Consider the following 16,767-nt stretch of genomic DNA (forward strand, 5'->3'; position numbering starts at 1 on the left):
GGAGTGTTGGCTTATACTGCATTTCCAAAGCCTAATGCAATCCACTCTCAAGTGGTAAGAATTTGGGGTCAGTCATGGCTGGCTAGCTTGCCAAGACAACACAGCAGAAAGGATCTAGGTGCAAGGGGGGCTACACCGTTTGGGAGCCTAATCAGCCATGAACCTGAAAAGAAATTCCTCCGGTGAAAGGATTGTGGAAGGAAAAATGTGGTTTTTTTTCCCAAAGTCAAAGGTCGACCAGCACAAGGACGTAGTGTAAGTGCACAAGAAGAGCTTTGTTGGATTGGTCCAAGTCCATCTAATCCAGCATCCTGTTCTCACAGTGGCCAACCAGATGCCCTAATGGGAAACTGGAAAGCAGGACCTGAGCACCAGAGGATCCCCAGCTACTGGCATACTGCCCCCAACAGTGAAGGGACAACATAGACATCATAGTAGCCTTATTCTCCATGTATTTGTCTAATTCTCTTTGAAGGCTCATCCATACTTCCTGTTGTCCTACTGCTTTGCCCCGGAAGAAACTGCACTTTAGCGCTCAAGCGGAGCAAATGACAATTCCAGTTTTCTCCAGATTGACGTTTGCTCTGATTTATCACTAAAGAGCAAATTTTCCATGGGAAAGGAGTGGGGGCGAAGGCAAAACTGCTCAGACCCATACCTAGAAAATGCTGGTCTAAAGGTCTCTATTGTCCAAGTCTGGTTTAAGGCCATAGGAAGGGAAGGTTGGGGGGAGATCTTCAAATTGCCCATCAACAATGGGCTGCAAACTGAGCAGGGCTACCTGTCACCTGGTCTCTGGCTTCATAGTGAGATGTGTTGTACTTCTATTTAAATTATAGTAATTATTTCTAAATTTGTATCCGTATGCATATACATTAGCACATGCAAATATTATGAAAATTGGTGTTCTGCTCTGATCCTTTTGGGGGTGAAGCATAAGTAGCAACCCTATATAGGGTGGAAGAGGTGGTTTCAGCACCAACTCTCTTGGCCTTGGCAACCAGAAACTGTAATTCTAGGAGTAGAATCGGGGTCTCCTAACAACTCCCAGCACGTTTAACAAATTACAGTTCCCAGAATTCCTTGAGGGAGGCCATGACTGTTTAAAGTGGTATCATAGTGCCTTAAATGCATGCGGTGAATGTGGCCAAACTCAAGATAAATGAAATCTTTTTATTGCTAATATCAGCTGATGTTATTCCTTCTCTTTTCTGTACTGCATTTGCAAATAAACAAACAAATGTTGTTGTTTTTCAAATGCCTCAGACATCTCAGTATTTGGATTTGTGGGGGAGAAAAAGGCTGTCAAAAAGGCCACGTACCTAGAGCCATCTAGTACAATCCCCTGCAATGCAGAAATCTCAACTAGATCATACATGACAGATATGACCATCCAACTTCTGCTCAGAAACCTCCAAGGAGGGAGAGTCCACCACTTCTGGTCGGAGACTGTTCCACTATCAAACTGTCAGAAACAAAATAGGAAATTCTTTCCAGTAGCACCTTAGAGACCAACTGAGTTTGTTCTTGGTATGAGCTTTCGTGTGCATGCACACTTCTTCAGATACAGTATCTGAAGAAGTGTGCATGCACACGAAAGCTCATACCAAGAACAAACTCAGTTGGTCTCTAAGGTGCTACTGGAAAGAATTTCCTATTTTGTTTCCTATTTTGTTTCGACTATGGCAGACCAACACGGCTACCCACCTGTAACTGAAACTGTCAGAAAGTTCAGCTGGAATCTCATTTCTTGTAGCTTGACTTAGCTTCCTCTTCTTTCTTCATTTTATCTGCTTATTCCACTTATATCCCATCTCTCCTCCAAGGAGCTCAAGGTGGCATACATGGTCCCCCCCCTATTGTATCCTCACAAAAACCCTATGAGGTAGGTTAGGTGAAAGTCTTATTATTTATAAATCTGGGGAGGGAGGCAAGAAGTTCAAGGGTTTGGAAACAAAGCCTCGTGATAAATGGTTGAGGAAGTTGGGGTGTTCAGCCAGGAGAAGATTGGGAGGTGATGTGATAGACATCTTCAAACATCTGAAGGGCTGGCATGTGAAAAATGGAGCAAGCTTGTTTTCTGCTTCTCCGGATGTTAGAGCCCAAATCTATGGATTCAAATAATGAGAAAGGATATTCTATGGTCAGTTGGAAGCAATATCCTTCTGCATAACAGTTGCTGGAAACCACAGCAGGGGAGTGTGATCTGCTTGGGGGTGTCTGGCAGATGTCTAGTCAGCCACTGTGACAATGTTGGACTAGATGGACCATTGGCCTGATTGCTATAGAATAACAGAACTGTAGAGCTGGAAGAGACCCTGAGGATCACCTTGTCCAACCCCCTGCAATGCAGGATTATGCAGCTGTCCCATACAGTGGCATAGGAAGGGTGGGGCGTAGGGGGCGCTCCACCCCGGGTTCCAGGGGAGGGGGGGTAACACTTGGCGGCCCCTCCCACCACTCCCCACCGCCCAGCACCCCATCTGTGCTGCTCCACAGATGGCTGGGGCAGCCCCATGAGCCACTGCTTGCCCGGCGGCTCCCCCAGTCGCCGCGGGAGCAGCAGCACCAAGCTGATGGAATGTGCATGTGTGGCATTTCCACGCATGTGCAGCCCGGCCCGACACATGCATCGTGATGTTGCGATGCCCCGCCCCCAGGGTGGGGCCTCTGCGCGCTGCCCCAGGCAACGCGGAGGCTTCCTCCACCACTGGTCCCATATGAGGATCGAACCTGCAACCTTGGTGTTATCAGCACCATGTTCAAACCAATTGAGCTACCCAGCCAGCAGGATTGTCCAATGTTCTTATGCCTTTGGTTCCTCTGGATGAAGGGGTGTGTGTGTGTGTCCCTTTGCCCTCCCCCAATAAAATATTTGAGGGGGCTCCGCCCCCATGTTGATGGGAACTACCATTCAAAAAGTGTGGATGCACCACATCATGTGATCGTTTTATTCAAGCTGGCACTCCTGCGTGTGTGTGTGAACTAGCATCCTATACAAAGATAAGGCGTGCCTCCATTGCTCCGCCCACTTCGGCCTCTTGCCCCGCCCACACCCGGCATGTGGCCCCCAAATGGTTTCCCAGGAGGGAATGTGGCCCTCCGACTCAACAAGCCTCCCCATCCCTGATCTCTAAGCTCCGCCGAGCCCTCCCCACTTCGGCTGCACAACTGCAGCGACGTGAACTGAAAGGGAGGGGAGGGAGAGAGGCTCCTTAGCAGCAGCAGCCGCATCTTGAAACGGCTCCTCCGCCCGTTCTCTCGCTCGCTCAGCCCGCTCTCCTCCTCCTTGCCGAGCTTCCTCTCGGCTGGGCCGGCCGGCGGGCGCATGCGCGGGCGGCACGGCCGACGTCAGCCAGCCCAGCCTCGCCTCGCCTGTGCAAGGGAAGGCAGCCTCGGCGCGGCGCAGCCCTGGCGCACTCGCCCGCCCTCCCCGCTCGCTCCCTCCCCGCTCCCTCCCTCCTCCGCGCCTGGCTGCTGCTGCCGCCGCTGCTGCCGCGAGCTCGCGTCGCCCCTTTCTGCATTTCTTGCCATTAGGATCGGCTGAGCGATGCGATCGCTCGCAGCCATCGCCGCCGCCGCCCATTAGAGACCCCCACGTTCGGGGGAGGGAGGAGAGGAAGGCTCGCGAGGAGGAAGGAAGCGCCTCGCCCCGAGAGCCGTCCAGGCAGCAGCCGAGCGAGGAAGGCAGGCATCCCGCCGGCGACACAGCCGCCCAGAGGGGAAAGGGCTCGGCTCCCGCTCCGACGCCAGCAGCAGCAGCCCCAGCGCGCTCGCCATCCGCCCGCTGCCGCGTCCCACAAGAGGCCGCCCAGCTCCAGACCAGGGAAGGGGGCGCCCAGAGCCCATCGCGCCCTGCTTCTTCTTCCATCACAAGAAATCTCGCTCGTCTCCTTCCAGCGCGCACCCCCCCCCCCAGCAGCGCCTGCCAGCCCCCCGAAGGCTCGGCTCTCATTTGGATGCATTGATTTGCTGGGGCTACGGAGACGCAGAGCCGAGAAGGAGGAAGGAGAAGAGCGAGGGGGCAGACAGCCAGAAAGAGAGAGAGAGAATCTATATTATATTCCCCCTGGTGCTTCATTTTAATTTATTTTTGACATCTAAGCAAAGATCTACATCCCCACCCCTCTTCTTCCTATCTTGCTTTTCTGCTGCGTTGGTGGTTGTGTTTTAATTTTTGTTTCCCCTCCCGTTTTTCCTCCTTGGAGTGTCTGATAAAAAGGGGGGGTTGGGGGGACCGAGAGAAGTGTCCGCCAGCCCGGGAGAACACATTTCCCGGCCACCATGGGATGTACACTGAGCGCCGAAGAAAGAGCCGCCTTGGAGAGGAGCAAGGCGATCGAGAAGAACCTCAAGGAGGACGGCATCAGCGCGGCCAAAGATGTGAAGCTGCTCTTGCTAGGTAAGCGGGCTCGAGTCCCCCTCCCTCCCTCCCTCCCTCCACACCCAGGTAGGATTCTGACACAGCCAGAACCCCTACCCCACCCCCAGGTCCACCACTCCCGTGTGTGAGCCCCTATCCCGGCCACCTTCCTATTTAGATTGGCATTACAGCTCTGCTTGCCACATTTGTTGGGCAGAGCCATCGCTTTGCCCCCTCCCTCGAAACACACACACACACACACACACACACACACACACTTATTTGCCATTCTCGCCCCACCTGCCTGCCTTGTCAACTCTAGAGCACAAATACGATCTTCTCCTTCCTGCCCCTTCCAGTTAAAAGGGCGGCGCGGGGGGGGGGGCGGCGGACACCCATTCCCATCCACCAACTAGGTGTGATTTATTTTCCATCCTCCATCTTCTGCCCCACCTATTGTACAACTATGCTCCATCTCTCCCCTCCGCTATCTCCCTCCCTCTCCCCATCTCTTACACACACACACACACACGTACACTGGCAGGCCCTTTCCTTTTAGGCATGATTTTGCTGAGCCTCGTTGCATCATGTGCAAAAAAAATAAAGTAAAATAAAAAAATTCATTGTATTGCCCAAATGGAAACCTTCGATAGCCCCCCACCCACCCAACAGGTATGATTCTGTGCCACCCCCTCCCCATTCTTCTGTATTGAAAACTACCCTACCATTATCCCTTTTGCACGGAAACCTCAATTGCACAAACATGATCTCTCCTCTTCGCCCCACCCCCCCGCGCGCCGGTCGTGGCAACCATTAGTGCAGCTGCTCCTTCCTATGTAATCTCCTTGATCTCCTTATATTATCACCCTCGCCAGATCTTGCCTTTATCGGGGTTTTATTTTTGGCTTTTTGTCCTAACAGGGGCTGGGGAATCCGGGAAAAGCACCATCGTGAAGCAGATGAAGTAAGTCCCCCTTTGAGGATTTTACATCATCACAGCAGTCTTATTTAGCGTGTGTATGTGTTGTGCATATCCCAATGATTTTAGCATGTTGCCATTCAAAAGGGAGGGGTAAGAGAAACCCAGGCACCACCACCCCGATTTCTTGTTGTGGGAATTGGCAAGGCGGGGTGGGCTCGGGTGTGGGGGGGGGGGAGAGAGAGAGACCAACGGGGAGGGAAAAGGCGAACAGGTCTTTTTGGTTGTATGAATGGGCGTCCGCCATGTTTGAAGTGGGAAGCTGTGCTTGGGTATTGCTCCTTGCTGGCTGCCTTGGAGGGGCCCTCTTGCGGGGAGGCCAACATCTGGAGCAGGGATTGAGAAGGCTGGGAAGGCGGATGGGCAAGAGGGTGGGTGGGTGGGCATCCAGCCCCACCCCGCCCCACCCTCTCTCTTTTTTATGCTAACCAGGGAAGCTCCAGGTGTCCGCTGTTCTGTAGCTTTGGTGCTGAAGTGTGGTTGCTCTGCTGCTCTCCCTCCTTCGCCACCCCAAAGAAAGGAGGAGGGAGCAGGGAGGGGCCGGTAGGGTCCTGGGAAGGATGTGCATGGCCGAGATCGTCCAACCAGGCGCAGCCATTAAACATCACACTGTCAATGAAGCTTAATGTCGGGATCTTATCTCCTTCCCTGAGCTCCCTCCTGATCTCCTCCCTCATTTGATCTCCGGACATGGGCTGCTTAGGCAGGATCGCCTACTATCTCTGCTTCATTTCTCTCTTTCTATCGGGTGGTGGGAATCTGCTCATAAGGCAGATTTAAAGCAAGCCTCGCTGACGCTTATCATCCTCTTCCCCCCTCCCTTCTTGTCCTTTCTAGATTTGAGCCTCTAAACCCCCCCCCCCAATTTAATTAATTATGGCAGAATTTGGCTTGCAACTGCAAATTAAGCTGGGGTGTGGGAGGAAATAAATCAGCAGCCAGCTAACGAAGGATGCAGCTCCCTCCTCTCTCTTTTTTTACGCACGACACCCAAACCCTGCTTAATTTCGTTCCCAACACCTTAACGGAGCGCCATAGGAGCTATTCCGGTCAACTTCCTTCTCTGCTCCGCAGCGGCCGATCCTGCTTAACGATCTATGATATTTATTTGAGAATCCCATGAGGGGTGTGTGTGTGTGTGTGCCAGGAAGAAAGGCTGTGTTTGGGCAGCTGGCCGGGCACAGGTGTTCTGTGGCCCCATCGCGCACCCAGGCCGAGCGAGTGAGGGTGCCCGTGCAACAAACAAGTCGCTGCATCTAGTTGCATCTTGCTTCGGGAGGTGGACGAATGGTGTTCCTTTGGGAAGGAAGACATCGGCTGGGGAGTGGGGAGTATGGACGATGGGATAGAGTGTTCCCATTTTAGAGAACGAAAAGAAGCCAAGCGGTGTTCGTTGGGAAGGAATCCCAGCATTGCAATGCAGTGCTTTGGGTTCCCAGTTGCCATTTGCAAGGCGTTTGCCTTGCAAGAAAAGGAGAGCGAGGTTTGCTGTTGCTGACTGCAAGAGCCTTCCCCGCCCTTTAGGCGGCTTGCGTGTTGCTAAGCGAGAGAGAGGGAGAAATGCACACTCGTTTGCAAAGCTGCGCGCTTCCTCTCTCTCTCTCTCTCTCTCTCTCTCTCTCTCTCTCTCTCTCTCTCTCTCATACACACAAACCCCTACAGCGACCCCTTGGCTCTATTATCCCCTCGCTTGTACCTGGGGTGGCAGGTGAAGGTTTCAGGCTGTGCAAGTGGTGGACAGCGCCCAGAAGAGACTCGAATAGGCTCTTGGGAGATCGGCAAGACTCGGTTTGTCTCGGCTGTCGTCGGGCGCAGTGCTTGTCTTGTCTTCGGAAGCGTTCGGTTGAAAAAAAAATTGCGTCGGCAAGGTTCGGCCCAGTTCGGATACTGGATTACCATGATTTAAACACATGTGTAATTTGCATTTAGCTGTGATTCTTCTGACTGCGATTGCAGTCCGGTCCTCCTCCTGACTAGAAATCTTTGCTCTGGAGGACCCTGGCCTAGACTAGAGGATAAAGCTGCTTCTAACAGTATATATTCTGAGCTGCCCTTAGTGCTGGGGAAGGAATTTAAAACCCTGGCAATTTGAATGTTGCCATTATGAACAGTTTTTACTTTTTACAATGCCTTTATTTCCATATGCATGCAACTGGGAGGAGGCCCCATTGAATTAAAGGCATCTTACATCTGTGCAATGGATTGTGCTCCACAACACAAATAATTCATAGTTCAAATACATTATTTTATATCAGTTTATCCTCACAACATCCCTGTGAGGTGGATCACTTTTATCCTCATTTTGCAGACAGAGGCCTGAGAGATGCCTAGTGGGTGAGCTCATGTCTGGTCAGGGACTTTTGTGTGTGTAGTAGAATCCAGATCAGAACCCAGCCTTCTCTGTCTCATGGGATTAATGAGGGTGGGTAGATGTCTTTGAACTTCCAGTGTTTTAGGGAAATAGCCAGACATCAGCAGTTGCTGTGCTAATAAGGAATTGCTAAGCATGGGCGGAGGCCATCAGCTCCAGCCAGCATGGCCAATGGCCTGGCATTATGGGAGTTGCAGTCAGCAATACATGGAGAGCCACATGTATTGTAAGGTTTGTGTGGTAGGAAACAGGTGAGTTGGATGCAGCAGACAAAGGCAGCTGAACTGTGGAATCCATGGGACAAATTATGACTTAAGCCAGCCTCCCAGATGCTTGAGCCCTCCAGATGGTTTGAATCATAGCATCGTAGGGTTTGGAAGGGACCATGAGGGTCCTCTAGTCCCCCCACCCCCCTGCAATGCAGGAATCCTTTGCCCAACATTGGGCTCAAACCCACAACCCTGAGATTAAGAGTCTCATGCTCTGAGCTATCGTAGCCTGAGGACTTTGTGGCTTGTACTGAAATAAAATTTAAAAGTAAAAGTCAGCACTGCTGTGCATAGTTGTAGTGATGGCCACCGACATGGGCGACTTTAAAGGAGGATTGGGCAAATTTGTGGAGGAGAAGGTTCTCAGTGGAGGCAGAACACACAATGGTTGTGTTCTGCCTCCACTGTTTGAGGTGATATACTTCTGAATACCAGATGCTGGGAATCACTGCTGCTGGCCAGCGTGAGAGCAGAGTGCTGGACTAGATGGGCCTTTTGCCTGATCCACCAGGCTCTTATGTTCTAAAAAAAGAAAAGGAAGAAATCTGGGATTATCATGCATTTATTTATTGGTATCTGATCTTCTCACATTCCACCCCAGCCTTCAGAAACCTGGTGCCCTCCAGATGCAGCTCTCAGCAGCCCTGCTGGCTGGGTCAGATAAGAATTGCAGTCCAAACATCTGGAGGGCACAAGTTTGGGGATGGCTGACTTTAATCATTAAGGAACTTCTTCCACTGATTTCAGTGGAACTAATTTAGCCCACCTGCCAAGTGTGTGGTCTGCTATTGAGCTGCACACCTTCCTTTTTTTGTTTCTATACATCCACTTTCTTTAAAACAAAAAGGAGGAGGCGGCACTGCATTGCCATTGTTATTATGAGGTATAAAAAAGAAACATGTTATTATGAACATTTTAATATTGCTTTTCATTTGTGAAAGAGTTCACACCATAATAAAGCACAACAGAATCCAGTACAAATGGATAATCAGTAAAATGCTGCAGTAACCAAGAACATGTCCTGAGCTGTACAAGGCAGCTTCCTAAATTTATTCCTGGTAGAAGATTTGGACAAAATTTAAAAAAAAATCCTTCCAGTAGCACCTTAGAGACCAACTAAGTTTGTTCTTGGTATGAGCTTTCGTGTGCATGCAAGATTTGGAGTCTTGCTTGTTTTTGTCATTTGTTATTTTGGGCCCCCACCTGGTCCCATGGATCTGTTGATTATTTGGAGTTGATGTTTTAGAGGAAGGGAAGGCATTTGCACTTATTCTCCTTTCAGGAATTCTAGAGAACCAGCATTCCTTAAATGTGCCTTAATATATGGAATGACCTGTAACTTAATTCAAACAGAAGGAGTGGAGAGAGGATAGGAAACATTTCAGCTGAATTCCAGGGAGATGATTTCTCTCTCTCTCTCTCTCTCTCTCTCTCTCACACACACACACACACACACATATTGCTGGTAGAAATGCACAGATTGCATCTAATAGACATAATTTGTTATATAAGGCAAGATCAGCTTAACAGGAATTGGTTGCAGAACAGGAATGGATTAAACAATTTGACAGTGTCACCTTCCATGTGGTTAGGTATCTTTCTGTAGGATTATTGCTGCCAAGATGGGGAATAGATAGTTGGAACTCTTGTTCTAGAATTTTGTCTGTGATGCCTACTTTCTGCAAAAAGTAGACAAAGCATTTAACCTGTATCACTTCACTGTGGAGGTCTGTAAGAGGGGGCTCACGTTGCCCCTCCATGCCACATTCATTGCCTCTATGTTAGAAACTAACTTCTAACTTCATTTTCTCCCTGACACAGGTTGCTGGTTTTGTTTTGTTTTTAAATGGAGGCATGTTCAATTACATAAGCTGAATTGGTACTGGCCACAAACTGGCAACATCATCTGTTGTGTGGCCTAGTTCATACTTTGTGGGATTGTTGCCAACTCAGTTTGACTTTAATAGACCATGGAACTTAAGAAACATGGCTAACTTTGGTCCATTAATTTTTGGATCTTTGTTTCTTTTCAGTATACTTCAATATATGTGTATCTAGATCTAGATCAGCCTTCCCTAACCTGGTGCCCTCAAGATGTTTTGAACTCCAACTCTTAGTAGTTCCAGGCAGCCAGTTTAAGGATGATGGGTGCTGTAGTCCAGATCACCTTCCTGGTTAGGGAAGGTTAGTCTAGACCAGGGTTTCCCAAACTCGGGTCTCTAGCTGTTTTTGGACTACAACTCCCATCATCCCTAGCTAGCAGGAGCAGTGGTCATGGATGATGGGAATTGCAGTCCAAAAACAGCTGGAGACCCAAGCTTGGGAAACCCTAATCTAGATAAATTCTGCAGCTCCTGACCATATACATTTATATCTCACCTTTCATCCAAGACCCTCCAGATGTTGAGGGACTCCAACTCAGTCCCAGCCAGCATGCTCAGGGATGATGGGAGTTGCAGTCCAGCAACATCTGGAAGGACAAACATTAGCTCACTCTGGTCTGTGTGTCTCTTACCACCCCCATTTCATCCTCCCAATTGGCCATTGAGAGTTGGTCACTCCTCTAACCAGTCCACCACACCAACTCTTAAATAAGTGGATGGTCAAACAGAGGATATGTTTTGCGGTCTTTAGTGACTCGTTTTGGCTTCTGCCTTTCTCAGTAGCACACAGTTGGGATTTCTCTGTACGCTTGCACGCTCCCTTATATTTTCTCAATGGATTTCATATATCCAGTCAAACAGACTGCTGCAAGCAATTGCAGCGGCAGCTGAGGCTCCGAGGTGGTGTAGCACTGCTACAAATAATACAGCTAGTCTCCTCATTAGTCTGTGCTGTGTTTGCATCAGAAAGTGCATTCCTCACAGGCCATTCGCAGAAGCTGAAAATAGGTCTTGGGTGTTATCTGCAAGATTACAAAGGCACGTAAAGTTATTCTGCATGGATGTTTCCACCATCAGGATTTGTTTGTGGCATTGCTTGGAGAAGCTGGAGATCTCTGTTCCCCGAGAGAGCACTACAAGAGCAAAATACTGCTAAAATCAGAACAGGAGGGAACATAGAATGATAGGCCCTATCTGCTCCGTATACTTAAAGCATTATCATGCCACTTTAAACAGTCATGGTTTACTGCCCCTCTCAAAATAATCCTGGGAAGTTTAATATGTCTAGGGTGCTGAGAGTTGTTAGGAGACCCCTATTCCCCTCACAGAGCTACAAGCCTCGGGGTGGTATAGCAGTCAATTCCTCTTCTCAGGGAACTCTGGGAAATGTAGCTCTGTGAGGGAAATAGGGGTCTCCTACCAGAGCGCCAACTTGAATAAAATGATGTGGGGCCCCAGGTAAGCCACACCCCGCATAGTTGATCACATGACATGTTGCGCACACAACGTGCCCATCAACGGGGGGGGGGAGGCTGGCCCCCTCAAATATTTTATGCGGGGGCAAAGCCCCATTGGCGCCTAGGAGCTGGCTGCTAGGGTATCCTAACAACACTCAGTACCCTTAACAGACTGCAGTCCCCATGGTTCTTTGCAGGAAGCTATGGTTGTTTAAAATGGTGTGATGTTGCTTTAGAGATATAGGGCAGGTGGGACCGTAGAGTTGGAAGGGACCTGTAAGCTCATCTAGTCAAACCCCTTGCTCACGCAGGAAACTCAGTACTGCAGTATTGCTGATAGGTGCCCATGTAGCAGCTGCTGAGAGACCTCTAACCAAGGGGAGCAGTCTGTTCCATCGTGTTATTTAGGGACTACAACTCCCATTATTCCTTCCTTAAAGAGTCATTGGGCAGGGATGATGGGAATTATAGTCCAAAACATCTGGAGGGTATCCGATTGGTTAAAGGTTAGACAGACTATTGGACTAACTTGGGATATAAGGCACCTTTCTTTTTTTACGTCCTATATCACTTTTAAAGAAGGGACTCATTTATTCAATTATTTTGCCATACATGGCAGCTAAACTGCTGGTTTAGCTGTTCTACTGCATTTTGTACATTTATATATTCATTCAATTTATATCCCACCCTACATCCCAAAGGGGCCCACACATGCCCCCTTGAGACGTGTCTGAATGGCAATTGATTGATTGATTGATAATGAAAATTGACCTCAGGAGAAGGCAGAGCCAGGGGATTGTCTACTAAAACCTTATATAAGCCACTTAATCTTTAATGCCCTTTACTTTATGATGATGCTGAAAACGAATTGTTGATCACATAGCTCTACATTCACACTGAGGAGGGCAAATAAACTGGTGTAAATATACATATATATTTACATGCTTTGCGGGGCAAAACCCCTCTCAAGGCAGCTGGATAAAACCAGTAATAACCATTAAAACAACAGCCAGCTTAAAAAAAAAAGAGTTCAATCACAATGATTATATGTTCTGCCTCTACTGTCAGGGACAATATGCATAGGAATGCCAGTTTCTAGGGACCGCAAGTGAGAAGAGTGCTGCTGTGCTCAGGATCTGTTTGCAAGTTTCCCTTGGCAATCTGGTTGGTCACTTTGAGAACAGGACGGTGGACAAGACAGACCTTTGGCCTGGTTCAGCAGGGCTGCTCTTATGCAATAGCAAGAGACAACATTAATTCCATCAGTCCAATAAGCACACCTCAAGAGGAAAATAGGCGGGACTTCAGAGCCTTTCAAAAGACTGGTAATGCCGGGCTAATAAGGCATTCCAGAGACAAGGGGTCACTGCAAAGAAAGGTCTCTCTCTCTCTCTCTCTCTCTCTCTTCAAATCTTTTTTTTTAATGATTTTCAATTTTTTGTTTTACATATTGGTCGCTAATTAAAACAAATTGAAACAAATTTAACATAGGAAGGCCTTTCTCTAATGCTCTAGCACCCCCCCCCCCCGAACATCGCTTTTCAAAGCCTTGACAAGTGTCAACCGCTGCTCCCAGCCCAGTGTGATTGAGGGGAAATGAGGTGGTGCTGTGGGAGTGTAATGGAGCAGGAGTCTGCACAAATAAATGGCAGGGACCAGGCTTTTCTCATCTCCTTCATTGTATTGATCAATTGCATCCAATGGATATTTTTCAGTGCAAAGTGCATGCTTCCACTATGCTGGAAAGCTGTTCCCAAAGGAAGTGTCTTGATATTGCGAATTGGGCTGTTGGAACGGGAGGAGTGTATGTGAGGGAGAAAAGCTGGGAGTTGTTATTGTTGTTGATGATAATTAATCTGGTGGAAGGAAAAGAACTGCTTCTGTTGAATATGCTGTGTAAGGCCACCTGAAGGAGGAACTTGTTTCTAGGCCCTCAGTCATGCCACACGCCACACATCATACTACTTTGAACAGTCAAGGCTGCCCCAAAGAATTCAGGGAACTGCAGTCTGTTGAAGGTGCTGAGAGTTGTTAGGAGACTTCTAATAGCTACAATTCCCAGAATAGTTTCAGAATCAACCCCTCTTCTTGGGGAACTGTGGGATTTGTAGCTCTGTGAGAGGAATAGGGGTTTCTGGTCAAGAGCCTGCACTTTTAGCAAACTAAGGCTCCCAGAATTCTTTGGGGGAAGCCACAACTGTTTAAAACAGGGTTTCCCAAACTTGGGTTTCCAGCTGATTTTGGACTACTGTTCCCATCATCCCTGACCCCTGCTCCTGCTAGCTAGGGATGATGGGAGTTGTAGTCCAAAACAGCTGGAAACCCAAGTTTGGGAAACCCTGGTTTAAAATTTGCTTTAATGTACGGTGTGAAAGTGGCCTATGTGTCTTAGGAGGGCGATGCAAGTAACGGTAGCCCATCTCAATATGTGGACAGCAGAGGCCGAAAGTGCTTGGTGATGAGGGCAGATCAATCCACTTAAGAATACTATGCCCTGGAATCACTGACTGTTTAGGAATACTATGCTACAGATTCATACCTCTCCAAAACAGAGGAATTGCATTATCCAGTGCTTTTTTTAAAATAATAATAATAATAATAATAATAATAATAATAATAATAATAATAATAATAATAATAATATGTTTAGGGGTACTCTCATTTTGACTCAAGAAAATCACAATTTTATAGTTCAAATTGGGGGAAATAAATACAGTGAATAGAGAAAAGTACAAAGGTTCACAAAATGTTTAGGGGTATGCGTCCCCCCCCAAAAAAAGCACTGGCATTACCCGAAAACACGACAGAAGAGACTCTAAAATGTTTATTTTTTAAAAGTAGCGAGGGGGAGTTAGTTACCTCTGTTCTTAAATCTAATATTGGAATGCCCAGCTTGATATTGTGGAAGGATTTGTAATGCTTTTTACCATTGCTATTGGAAGGATATATTGTATTGTAGATTGATTGATTAATTAATTTTAATTCATTTGAAATGTAAGCACTCCTTGGAAGATTTTGTTTTGAAAGGCAACAACTCAAATAAATAAAGATAGGGGAGTTAATATGCTGGGGAAATGGGCATTTTGATGGTCCAGGTATATCTTGAGTTTGCTGCAAGGACCCCACTCTACATCCAAGGTCATCATCCTGATGCTGCAACCCAGCACGAGATGCAACTAGAAATGGAGGAGAATTTTAATTCAGTTTGCAACTGTAGGCAAACTTATCTGAGATAAGAGTTCTTTCTAAATATGTATTCATGGCTTGGGGAGGTCTTGTGTGCCTTAGGAAGACTTGGAGTGCAATTGTGTTTATCTTTTGCTTGCCACACTTGCAACTTCACACACCATGGCTAGCAAGCTTTACAGCATTTTCCTCTGAATGCTGCAGTCCTATACACATGTCCCTGGGGTTAAGCCCCTTTATGTTCAGTTGGGGCAGCTTCTGAATAGATATTAATAGTTGGCAAACTACTACCGGTATGCAGTCATAAAGCTGCATGTTTTTCTGCTGTGGTGCCGAAACCACCAAATGCTCCTCCTAGACATATTTGCCTGGTGCATCGTTGATACCAATTAGGTGCTAGGCAAAGGCTCCCCTACCCTCTCATTCCTTTAATGATATCTTAAGTCAGTGTGTTTTCTTTTAACAAGTTGCTTTCAGCTGCACTATTAATCTGCTGCATCTGTTTTTGTAGTTTTTAATGGAGGTTGATTTTAATGATTACGTATTTTATTGCATAATAAAATGTATTTGTTAGCAGTGCTGAGGCTTCTTTAAGTGAAAAGGCAGCGTATACTGTTAAATATATAATATATAATATATTCCTTAGAACTGTTTGAAACTGTTTAAGAAATTTGGATTGCAAAAAAGGGGGCAAGGTGTCTCTTATTTGGCTGGGCCGACCCTCCCCCCATGTTTCTGGAAAGCTTTTGCAAATGATTTGAGTCATGCACCAAAATATGCAGATTTCATATCATCTCCCACTCCTTTTAGGCATGGTCCTTTGTGCTGAAACGTTTTCCTGCTCACATTTTGAATCTTCTCATAGGTCACCAGAGATGGAACAGGGAGTATTTCCTACTTTTTGTTGTTGTTGTTGTTGTTGTTAATATTTGTTTTCTGGCCTTGCTAGAAAGAGGGAGGCAACAGTTAGCCTTTCTTTATAATAACTATTTTTTACTTAATCATTTTGCCTTTTTTTTTTTTAATTCAGCACTTGGGAGGGGAAATAGTGTATGTGTTGCAAACTGCTGGTTGGGACAGGGCAGGTAGATCTGAGCCACATTCAATTTCAGAGTATTTCCAGAAAAGGTGTGTGGATTTGCTTCTAACAAGTCTCTTTCCTATCTTAAATTCAGAAGATCTTTAATACAGGAGAATGGAGGAAAATCCTATCACTATTATTTCTAGCTTGCTTTTTCGTGGAGTTTGTTGGTGAATATCTATATGAAAAGTTCAGACTCTATGCCTGCCTGGATATGATGACTCCACACCCTTGAACCTGGAAGATATTCTCCCTAATTTCAGAAATAAAAGAAACTGATTATGAGTAGTCTGGCGTGATGTAATATGCGCATGAGCAGAGATTATTACTTCAGGACTGAGCAATGTATTGCAAATCAATTCTGTGCTCTGATGTGCCCTGGCTTAAACAAAACCACTTTCCTTCTTTTGTCTATTACTTAGAATACTTTGTTCTTTTAATTCCGAGAAAAAGGTGTTTTGGATAATGAAAGCTACCAGTAAATTGATTTTTGAAGAGAACTGCATGCAACTGGAAGCAAGTTTTCCTCACATTTTGAAAGTTTTTTGCGTTTTTAGTTTGTGGGCAACATGTGTAAGTGTAAACAACACATGAATTCAAAAACTTAGGTCATGAGGTATGGCTGAATATATGCACAAAAGGCTTGGGCTCAATCTTGTCTGAAAATCGTTCTTGGGCACTCTTACATGGAAGCGCTTTCCCTGTCCATAGAGGTGGAAAGAATAATGGATGTTGCTGTTGTTGTTTTACTGAGAAGGCAATGGCACTCTGTACATGTGTAATGGGACACTTTCCTCAATATGTGCTATATAAGTCTTATTGTGATGAAAACAGCAAAGTTAAAAATGGCAGCCCTAACAGGTTCCAGTTGCCACCACACTATAGAATTCTGGGTATTCTGAAGCTTAGTGCAACTGACTGAGTGTGCAAATCAGCTGATTGATGGGGTTTGCAATGCCTGGTACATGGGATTAGCTGATCCACAGGTCTCAAAAACCCTATTTTGGGTCAGCCACATCCTTATTTGCCCCACATCTGATGCCCAGTATGACATCAGGTGTGGGGCAAGTGGTTATGCTGTGGCTGAAATTGCAAGCCAAATGGTCTGCAGTCCAGACAGGCTCCTTCTCTTATAGATAATACCCAGCACACCACTTTGATGTACACCCCGTAAAGTG

At 46.9% G+C, this 16,767-nt stretch overlaps 1 protein-coding gene across 3 annotated transcripts in view; it reads left to right on the plus strand.

The window, feature by feature from the left end:
• Positions 1–3,922: 3,922 nt before the first annotated feature.
• The window catches only part of GNAO1 (G protein subunit alpha o1), a 165,344-nt gene continuing 152,499 nt past the window's right edge, over positions 3,923–16,767 (plus strand). Inside the window, exons 1-2 of one of the 3 annotated variants that reach the window (XM_033157264.1) lie at positions 3,923–4,402; positions 5,285–5,327. In XM_033157264.1, coding sequence (XP_033013155.1) covers positions 4,285–4,402; positions 5,285–5,327 — 161 coding nt within the window. In that variant the 5' untranslated portion in view covers positions 3,923–4,284. The remainder of the gene's footprint in view (positions 4,403–5,284; positions 5,328–16,767) is intronic. The other 2 variants (XM_033157265.1, XM_033157262.1) reach the window with 2 other exon arrangements.

Source organism: Lacerta agilis, chromosome 8, assembly GCF_009819535.1.
Source record: "Lacerta agilis isolate rLacAgi1 chromosome 8, rLacAgi1.pri, whole genome shotgun sequence".
Classification (NCBI taxonomy): domain Eukaryota; kingdom Metazoa; phylum Chordata; class Lepidosauria; order Squamata; family Lacertidae; genus Lacerta; species Lacerta agilis.